The 11,285-nt window shown below is 31.7% G+C and overlaps 1 protein-coding gene across 1 annotated transcript; it reads left to right on the top strand.

The window, feature by feature from the left end:
* The first annotated feature begins 7,491 nt into the window (after positions 1 to 7,491).
* Positions 7,492 to 9,675, top strand: LOC108465753 (protein ASPARTIC PROTEASE IN GUARD CELL 1). The gene has a single exon (XM_017766138.2). The coding sequence runs from the start codon at positions 7,766 to 7,768 to the stop codon at positions 9,251 to 9,253; it is 1,488 nt and encodes a 495-aa protein (XP_017621627.1). The 5' UTR covers positions 7,492 to 7,765; the 3' UTR covers positions 9,254 to 9,675.
* Positions 9,676 to 11,285: the final 1,610 nt, after the last annotated feature.

Raw genomic sequence — 11,285 nt, 5'->3', positions numbered from 1 at the left:
CCATACATATGTATTCACTTTTGATTATACCAAACTATACATATATAATTATGTACTTCCATTGAATTCATGAATTACATTATAATTAAATTCAATCAACTCAATTGCTTAAAACTTACCTCGATTATCGACGGATTAAGTTTCTCAGCTATTCAATTAATTTCGCTTTTCTCTTATCCGTTTCCGATCTCCTCGTTTCTTGATCTAATTAAAATTTCAATTTCAACTCATTCAATTTAATTTATAAACAAATCAATTCTTAATGCATAATTAATAAGTTTACTTATTCGCTCCTCATGGTATTCAACATTTGCTAAATAGTCTAAAGTATTTAATAATTAAAATACATCAATTCTTTATTTCAATGTACCATAACCGAATGCTCCATATGCCTATATGAATTCTTACATATCTTCATTTCGCAATTAACTTCCCATTTAACAATTTATTTCATTTTCATACCATAAACACAAAATCACCTAACATCTAAATTTAAACCTCAATAATCAAACACCAACTCTTATTTTCTAACACATTCAACAAAGAACTAAAGCATTTCTTCATATCAACCTCATGACCGAACATTCAATGTTCAACAATTAGGAAAATAAATTCATGGGTTATGATCAAAAGACAACTAACATCTAAAAAATGCAACCAATTTCAAATTAAAGCTGAACACATACCTAAATTTTGAATCAAGGAAGGCCGAATGTCTTGTTTCTTTTCTATTTTCTTCTTCTTTTTATTTCGACAAGAACAAGGCAAGTGGTTTTATTTTATTCCTTTTCTTTTATTTTTATTACTTTCATTTCATATAATATAATAATATTAATAGGTAAAATGCATATATTCATTATATAAAACTAATAACAATAACAAGTGCCGTCCACTACACTTGGAAATGGCAAAATTTCCTATGAAATCCCTCCACTAATAATAGTCCTCATAATTTGGTTATCACCAAATAACTCATTAAGTTTTAATATTATGCATTTAGACCCTATTCAATAAATCGGCATTCAAATGATGCAAATTTTAAAATAAAATTTCACGCCAACCAAATTCATGTATTCAAAACATAGATAAATAATAAATAAATAATAACTTTTTTTTACTCGGATTCGTGGTCCCGAAACCACCGTTCGGACTAGGATAAAAATCGGGCTGTCACAATTATCATCAATAAATATCTCAATAGCTTTTCCCACTTTGATTCACATGACATTTAACAATAACAATACTTTTTTTCATGAACCCTTGGTTCATGTATTTCTTTTGCACAATTCAATTCAATGTTAAATTTCAAATTCACATTCAATATCAATCTTATTGTCAATTCATTTATTTAACCCTATTAATACGACTCAGACTTTGGCGAATACACAAATCCAACCAAAACACACCAGTATGGCACCCAGTGCCTCATCGGATAATTCGAAGTAATAATTGACACCCAGTGTCTCATCGACCATGCCGAAGTAAGTTGGTACCCAGTACCTCATTATCCGAAGTAATAGTTTGACACCCAGTGTCTCATCGACTCGAAGTCAAAGTAATCCCTGAACACTTTCAATCCTATGGCATGTCAATTATATCTGACTCAGCCCGATACAGTTAAAAGAGTTTTCAATTCACTTTTCAATAACAATCAATATTCAATATTCAATTATCACAAAATTCACATAAATCTCAATTCAATATTTTCACATTTCAACAACAATCAATATTTTCATCAATCACAAATTCATATAATTTCAATTCAATATCAAGATAATAACAAACAACACTCACCTTAGTTACTTACCATACATATTAATTTAAAATACAACAAATAAAAGTTACTAAATTAGGATTATAGAAATACAAACCAGAATTCTCGAGCTATTCCTTGTTAATCTTGTCTTTTCCTTTCTTAGCCGAGGTCTCCTGCTCAATGTTAGCTACGGAATTAAAACAATTAAAAATCATCAATACAACACAATTTAACATTGAATATTTCAATCTATACACAACTTTTGCCTAAATTCCAAATTGATCATTAATCAAATCTAACATTATTTTCTTCACAATGTTATTCTTTATTTTCATTCAATTAACACTTAAAACTAAATTTAACTCTCTAATTTCACCGTGAATCGCTAATTTTGAAAATCTCTCAACTTAGTCCCTATTACTTAAAACTTTTGATTTATTTTACAATTCAATCCCTTTTCCACTTCTAACTTGAAATTCTATCAATTTAACCCATAACTCTTTAATTTATTCAACATGAACAACTTTTAAAAATTCACTAACTTCTAAAATTTCAACATAAATCAAATAGTATTTTGTTCTAGGATTCTAAAAACATTAAAATTAAAAGAAAAGGGATTAAATTGACTTACCAATCACACTTTGAACCTTAAAACCCTAAATTTTCCTTTCTTTCTTTCTTTCTTTTCTTTTTCCCTGTTTCGTTTTCTTTTATTCTGTTTATCCTTTCTTTTCATTTCTTTTATGCTTTTGTTTATTTACTTTATGTTTTAATTAATATAATATAACATAATATAATAATAATTCTTAAATAATAAGTAATGTATATAATTTGTACAAGTATATGTACATAAATACCACAAATGTCATTTCCTATACCATACACTTGTAAAATTTTAGGTTTAATTGCTTATTTAGTCCATTGACTTTTCTCTATTCTATAATTAAGCTTTCATACTTTATTTAATTTAATCCTTTCACCTAATTAATCTTAACTCAAGTTAATTCACCTAACCAAAACCTAATTAACCACACAATTAACCTCGTAAATATTTATTAAAAATATTTACGAATCCGTTTTACAAAAACGAAGACCCGAAAATGTACTTTTTCAATACCCGTGAATTTTGGGTCGTTACATAATAGGTGTGTTTTGTCTAGTTTTGGAATGCTTAGTTCAAATGATGTACCTTAGGTTGGTATAAAGTTGTATGTGCCTTTGGCTTTGGGTAAAAGTAAATGTTCATGTAATTTTTTTTTGGCTATTTTGGTATAAACTTTGTTAAAGTGTTTGAATTATGGTGAGTTTGGCATGTGTTTAATGTTTGGACTTGAGAACTTTGATTGCAAATTAGTTTGGTATGAAATGTATATTTAGTTTGCTAATTGAATTGTGGTGTCAATAAAGACACATTGGTTAGGCACTTAGGCTAAATATTTTTGGCATGTTTTAGGCTTGTTGGAATGTGTTTTTAAAATATGAAAATGGTTGATTTTGATTTGGCTTGGTATTTAAGTGTTGGATGAAAGTTGGCCTTGTTTTGGAAACTTTTTAAGATGCACACGACATGGGATATAGGCTATCATACGACCGTGTGTCAGACATGGCCTAGCCACAGGACCGTGTGCCTTACTAATTTTAGCTACATGGGTGTGTGGGGTAGCCATACGATCATGTTTGAGGCCACACGGGCTAGTCTCTTTCACACGGCCGTGTGACTCGTTTCCAAAATTTTTCAAAATTTTTATTTTTTTCTATTTTGATTCAAATTAGTCCCCAAATGTTTCCAAATTATTTTTAGAGCCCCATAAACTTGATTTTAGGCCCGTAAATGTCACACACGCCCGTGTCTTTACCCGTGTGGACAAAAATAGACCATTTTCTATGCCACATTTCTCACCCAAATTGACACCAACTTAGCCTCAACAAATTTCACATCAACAAGCCATAACAAGGCATTCAACAAAAGCTAAAATTATGTCTTAAACATGTATTATCACCATTTACAACTAATATGCCATTAAGTACCTTAAATGATAACTTTAAAAAAAATGTCCAAACTTACCTAATTATTTACCCAACCAAGTTAACAAAGTTCGCTATAATTCAATTACATGCATACATATAACACTCATACTCATATCACAATATACCTCATTCTCATACCAATATGTAAGTTGGTTATTTAAACAAAATATCTATCATAATATTTTCACAAGCTAAGCCTTGACTAAACCGTAAAAAAAACCTATACATGCCATATAAACCATATTGAACGTTTCAAAAACTACCGAAATAAGTTGGACAGTGTGTCATGAGTGTTGATCCGATTGTCCAACCTTCCGAAAATTTACAAGGACATTAAACAACACAAATAAGCTTAATGAAGCTTAGTAAGTTCGACGGGATAAATAAAAATCTTACCGAGCTAACTATAATAAATCAAATAATAAAAATCATTCACGATAGCTCCCTGTCAATTACAACTTCAATCGATGAATACATCCGTTTTCAAGTCGTAGCCAAAAGTAAATAACATGTCTTTCAATTTCAATAAATAAATCACCTTACCAAATCTTTCCCAAATCGAAGAATGACTTACAGATAAGAGTACATCGTCAACAGAAACTCATAAGAGTTGGGCTTCCCAAATACGCCAATCAAAAGCTCGAAAGCTGAACAGAAGCTCGTAAGAGCTGCACAGAAGCTTGTAAGAGTTGAACAGAAAGTAAAACACGAGAGTTCGCAACAAATGCTGAACCCCAGTTTACTTGGTAAAAATGCTATTGTCTCCTTCCAATACCATTGTACACTAAAATACGAATGTATTCAAATCTCGCATTCCATTTAAACCGAAATCCAATTCAATATTATAATTCCAAAAATAATTCAATTCCAACAATATAATAAATAAATAATACCATTAATCAATTTATACAAAATATTAAATTTTTTTAACCGTACGAACTTACTTGGGTTGAATTGTAGCAATTGCAGAAGTTCAATGACTATTCTGCTATTTTTCCTTTTTCACGAGTTTCTACGAGATCTTGATCTAAAATATAAAAGTACTCATTCATTAGCATTTATTTCACTTCCAATTCATTTCACAATTAATACTCTTTTATTTTTCAAATTTACACAATTACCCCTAAACTTTTACATTTTTGCAATTTAATCCTTTAATTAGTTAATCTATCAAATTAACTCATTTTCCTCAATCAATAAATTATTAAAATATTCTAAGCCATTATAAATCCCCTAATAAACCAAAAATTCACTATCAAACCCTAATATTTTAACCTTTTAACAGTTTAATCCTAAAATCAATATTTAACAAAATCAATTTATAAAATCAGCATATAACACAATCAAAGCTCTAAATCCATGTTATTCATATAAAAATCTAATATTCATCAATGGTAACTTCTAAAATTTTTAATAAAGTAAAAATTAATGTAAGATTTAGTTGGACCTAATTATAACAATCTCAAAAATATAAAAATTAAAGTAAGAATTAAACTCACATGAAGCAAAAATATGAAGAACCAGCTTAAGCTCTCTCCTATGTTTGTTTTTGAACCAAAATTGAAGATGAATTCAATAGAAACTGTTAGAATTTTCTATTTGTTTGTTTTAATTTTACTTAAATTACCATTTTGCCATTAAATGGCTTTATTTTATTATTTTCTTTCCTTATGCCGCCTCATCTTTTTATTTTAGGTATAATTATCTCTTAAGTTCTCTCTCTTTTATTAATCAGTCCATTTAATTACTTAATTATTATAATTAGAAAGTTTTTATTTTTTCAATTTAGTTCTTTTAATTAATTAACTATCGAAACGTTAAAATTTTTCAACAAAATCTTAATGCCATCTTAATGACACTCGTAAATATTTATAAAATATTTATGACTCGGTTTATAGAAACGAGATCCTGATACCTCACTTTCTAATACTACTTGACTTAATAAATCATTATAAAATATAAATTACCAATTCAAAAACCTTTTTAATACTATATTTGACTCGTAAATATTATAATAAATTTACAAACTTACTCACCGGATTTAGTGGTCTCGAACTACTGTTTCCGACACCACTAAAAATCGAGCTGTTACAGTAAATGTATTTATGCTAAGAATAATATTTAGTTTTGATTATTGATATTTAAATTAATATATGAATTGTTTAATGATGTTAAATGTTTCTATAATCCAATTACAAAAATGAATTCAGGGTGTTACAATTTCCGATATCATTGACTTTCGGATTGTTATATTAAGGACTTGATTAAACTCTAATCTAATTTTAATAGTTGAGATCACTTACAACTTAGTCCCGACATTATACTAAGTAATGTATTTAATTAATTAGTAGCTAATTATATTTTTAATTATTTGATTAATTTTTTGAATTAACTCGACTTTAGTTGTTCAACCTCAAAACTAAATTTTTGACACTACTAAAATATGAATCGTTATAATTAAAGTGGATTTGTTTTGAGTTTATATTGTTTTCCTTTTACAAATTTTATATAAAATGTAAAAATATTTTTAAAAACCCTTCATAATATATATTTTTGCTTTTAAATAGAAGGAATATTTTAATTATGTTCCAAATGAGTTGATTTTAAATTGATTAGTGTCACCAACTCTATTATTTATTTGATACCGTTCTTAAACTAAATAACTCTCAACCCTTAAAGTAAAATATATTGCTTTAAAAGAAATATTACATATTTAAGCGCTTTTTAGTCTTCATATTTTAAAATGTTGCAACAACAACACTAGTTAAGCAAAAACTTCATTGATAATTATATTTGATGTGGGAGAGCATTTGATTTTTTTGGTTGGTTTGACTATTTTCTTTTATTAAATTGACTTAGTTGACAATAATATACAAAATCAATTTGACCAATTAGAGCCTAAGAATCGATATAACCGAATCAACTTTAGAGCGTTTGGTTTAATTGGTTAACCGATTTTAATTATTAAGTTGAATTATTGGGCTTGAAATACTATATGTTTATTTTACATGTTATATATTATAAGTATATTTTAAATAATTTAAAAATAATAAAATAAGTGGAATTTTCGGTCAAGTTAATTTTAAATTAAAAATCATTAACAGATAGAAATAATCAACAAAAACTGAACTCATAACTGAAAAATGGTACAAACCAAAATCTATTAAAACAATTGAGTTGGGTTAGTAAATTTTGTCGATTTTAATAGAAAATGGGTAATCCCATGTTTAAGAAAAAATATGGCGTATAAATAAATGTAATGAAAAAATTGGTAACATGCAAACTTCACGTGACATTCCGTCCCCGTCACTAATAACCCGTCGGGAAGGGAAGGCATAGGGCGGGTGGTCCACTGCTCCTGTGTTTGATAGCCAAAAAAGAGAAAAGTTAGTTTGGACTAAATGATGCTACCCTAATCATGAGCATGGAATGCACGGGAATATCATCACATTTCATAAACTTAAAGCAACTGATGATAGCATATTATTTACTTTAAGTATTGTTGAGAAAGTGTTAAGATCCCAACACTAGAACTTAAAATTAAACTTTGTGGACGCCATCCTCATTCGCTTTAGCTATCAATTTTCAGAAGTTTCACGGACCTGATTGATACAGAAACAGTGGTCCACCAAGCCGTGATGGATGCAGACATCGAGAAGCAAATGCCATGGATTATTGCATTCCCCCTTTTGGAGATGGTAAATAAAAGCCTCTAAATCCTGCTTATTAAGCGGGATAAAAATCAACATTGCTAACCACGCAAAGGTAATGAGCCCCCAGCCCCAGCCCCAGCCCCAGCCCTCATGAATTAAAATTACCTTTGTCAAAACAAATCAAAGCTTTGCATTGGTTGGATAAATACTAATTCACACCCTTTCTCTTTAGCTCCCACTCAAACCTTTATCCTTTTTCTATTCTCAATAAAAACCAACCATATCACCAGTTCCTATTACCTCCCACTTCCTTTCTTGCTTTTACCAAATGGGGTTTCTTTTTGCTCTTCTCTTCGCTGGCTGTTTCTTCTTTACAGCTCCATTTGTTGGCTGCTCTCGTAGTTTGCTGCAAACTCCTCAACCCACCACAGCTCTCGACGTCGCTGAAGCTCTTGTGAAGACCAAAAATGTCATCTCCTTCGACCCCACCAAGAAGCCAGCATTTACCCCACTGGACCAAAGCCTCTCAGCTTCATCTCCATCTTCTTCTCCGTCTTCCATCTCCCTTCAAATTCATCCCCGAGTTTCTATTCATAAAAGCTCCCACCTTGATTACAAAGCGCTAACCTTATCCCGACTCCAGCGTGACTCAGCTCGAGTCAGTTCGCTCGTCACTCGGTTGAATCTGGCTGTCAACGGGATTTCAAGGTCAGCTCTCAAACCCCTTGATACGGGATTAGAATTTGGAGCCGAGGATCTGGAAGGTCCGATTGTGTCCGGTTCGAGTCAAGGAAGTGGTGAGTACTTTTCCCGAGTTGGAATCGGGAAACCACCGAGTCAAATATACATGGTACTCGACACGGGCAGTGACGTCAACTGGGTACAATGCGCACCCTGCGCCGATTGTTACCAACAATCCGACCCAATCTTCGAGCCATCTTTGTCGTCTTCCTACTCTCCGCTAAAGTGCGACACCCAACAATGCAAGTACCTTGACGATTCCGAATGTCGAAATGACCGTACATGCGTCTACGAGGTGTCCTACGGTGACGGGTCTTACACTGTGGGTGACTTTGTCACCGAAACCATCACCCTCGGCTCGGATTCTGTCAACAATGTAGCCATTGGTTGTGGCCATAATAACGAAGGGTTGTTTGTTGGAGCGGGAGGCTTGCTTGGTCTCGGTGGCGGCCCGCTCTCCTTTACCTCTCAGCTTAATGCAAGTAGTTTCTCCTATTGTCTCGTGGATCGTGACTCTGACTCAGCATCCACTCTTGAATTCGACTCGTCTTTCCCTCCTAACACCATTACAGCTCCATTAATTCGTAACCACCAGCTAGACACGTTTTATTATATTGGTTTAACCGGGATCAGTGTGGGTGGCGAGTTGCTCCCGATTCCTGAGTCAGCATTCCAAATGGACGAATCAGGTAATGGTGGGATTATCGTCGACTCGGGAACCGCCGTGACACGGTTGCAGAGCGACACCTATAATGTTCTCCGTGATGCGTTCGCTAAAGGGACAAAGAACTTACCGTCAGCTGATAGCGTGGCGTTGTTTGACACGTGTTACAATTTGTCTACGAAGAGTAGCGTGGATGTGCCAACGCTGTCATTGCACTTCCCAGAGGGTAAAGTTTTACCGTTACCGGCTAAGAATTACATGATACCGGTTGATTCCGTTGGGACCTTCTGTTTCGCGTTTGCGCCAACGTCCTCGTCGTTGTCAATCATTGGGAACGTGCAACAACAGGGGACGCGTGTCGGTTTCGATCTGGGCAACTCCCGCGTAGGATTCGTGCCCAACAAATGTTAAAAGTAATTTAGGTTATTGGAAATATTTGGACTAGTTGTGATTTATTTACGATTTTCACGTTGGTGACAAGAAAAAAAGAGATTTTTACCGCTTGGGCGGTGTGTCCATTTCAATTTCTCAATAATTGTTAAGATTAGCGTCGCGACTGACGGAGTAGGCGGCGAGGTTGTCAATGTCGGCAGTAGTGGCATGTATAGTAAATTCATTGAATGCGTGAGGAGAACAGTGGGCCAACAGTAGAGACTTAATAGATCGTTGATATGACCGTTACATAGTTTGTTTATTAGAAGAAAGATTCGCTTTGGTGTATCAAACATAATTTACTTTGGTGTCAGTGCTTACTTGGCTGCATCGGATGCCTTTTTCTGTTTTAAATATTTATCTTTTTCATAATTAAACAAAAGAAAGGATTTTTAGCTTGACTTCAAATTTTTATTTTTTATATACCTTCAAACATTGATGGATTTATGGTTTCCTTTCAATTTTTTAAGGTTTCTTATGAGTACAATTATTCGAATTGCACCCCCATAGTATTTGGGTCCAAAAGAGGAAACATCTTATAACTCCTCATCGTGTATTAAGTGTTGTTAATATTCTTTAATGGAGTTAAATTGTTAATTCATTTGTTTTTTGAATTGGTTAATTTTAGTTGTTATATTTTTAAATTTAATTTAATTTAATTATTAATTTTATACTATATGTACAATTATAGATTTAGTTTATAATTTTCAATTGAATTGTCTCCAACTAGATTATTTTAAGTCTATATATTTTTCAAAATTTGAAGTTTTAGACTCAATAAAAATGACATTTGTTAATCCATCAGCTAGATTTTTAATGAGTAATATGTGAAAATAACAAATTAACATAACATTACATATATGATAATATGTTTGTTACATTAGATTATGAATATAATAGAACTTAACTTAATCAAATTGACAATTATTATCATGTGAAAATTCAAAATTTAAAATTTAAAAACACATGAATTAAAAATAATCAAATTAAAATGCAAGGACAAATTTCATAAAGTACGGAGAGTAATACAAGAATATAACTTTTTTTTTATGGTTAAGTGGATGACTGACATTGGTGTTGACTGGGGAAGCATTTAGAAAAAAACTTAACCACTTGCTCATAAGATGTATGTTACTAAATTGTTGGCATCCGATATGTTCAACACCCAACCTACGTTGGAATTCAGTTTACTCCAATTTCATTAAATGGTATAACATTCAAAATTAAGAATAAAATGGGATAAAATTTTGCAGAAACAAACAAGCATGGTTTGAAAAAAAGGGATAAGACAACTGCAAAATATTGAAAGGGCAAAAAGGGTTGGACAAAGAGAATCCTGAAATTAATTAAAACGTAAATTTGTTTAAGGTGGAAAGAAAAAATGAAAGTAGCATCCAAACCACATTTTCTCTTTTGCCTTTTATTTCCTTTTTTTTTTTAATTAATAAATAATTCGCATGGGAAATAGGGAATATTTGGGATACTCTGTGCTGTTCTCATCTATTTTACAAATGGGTTTGCTTCTTGTCGGCTAGAGGGCTCAACTCCAAAAACAGCCCAAATCTCTCCCGGAAATACACTTGTAAACTCTGCCTTTCACGGGGATGGACAATCTGCCAAATGGACAAAACGAAAGAAGATCATATATTGGATAAATAGAAAATCAGCTTTTTCTTATTTGCAATTAATATCTACGGCGTTCGCTGTACCTGAATACATGCTTTTAACATTTCTTCATCTTTTCTGCTTAATATTCTATAATTTCACCATAATAATACTTTTATGTCTAAATTTGAAATATAATCATCTAATATTTAAGAATGTAAAGAACTAGGTACAAGTCTTGGTAATATTCAACGATACAAGGAAATCAATTGAATTGAATTAGTGGATCTGTCTTATTTTTGTACATTGTTAACAATGAGTATATGTAGAGCTTTTAATAACTGCTCTTCAACAGATTGCTAGCTGTTGCGCGGAAGCGTGTGAAAGAGTAAAAATATTGTACTGA

This window comes from Gossypium arboreum, chromosome 12 (assembly GCF_025698485.1).
Source record: "Gossypium arboreum isolate Shixiya-1 chromosome 12, ASM2569848v2, whole genome shotgun sequence".
Classification (NCBI taxonomy): Eukaryota; Viridiplantae; Streptophyta; class Magnoliopsida; order Malvales; family Malvaceae; genus Gossypium; species Gossypium arboreum.
This window is presented reverse-complemented; position numbering and strand designations above follow the sequence as displayed.

Excerpts from the sequence above, each read along its gene's own strand:
- LOC108465753 (XM_017766138.2), top strand. The coding sequence starts at position 7,766 with ATGGGGTTTCTTTTTGCTCTTCTCTTCGCTGGCTGTTTCTTCTTTACA.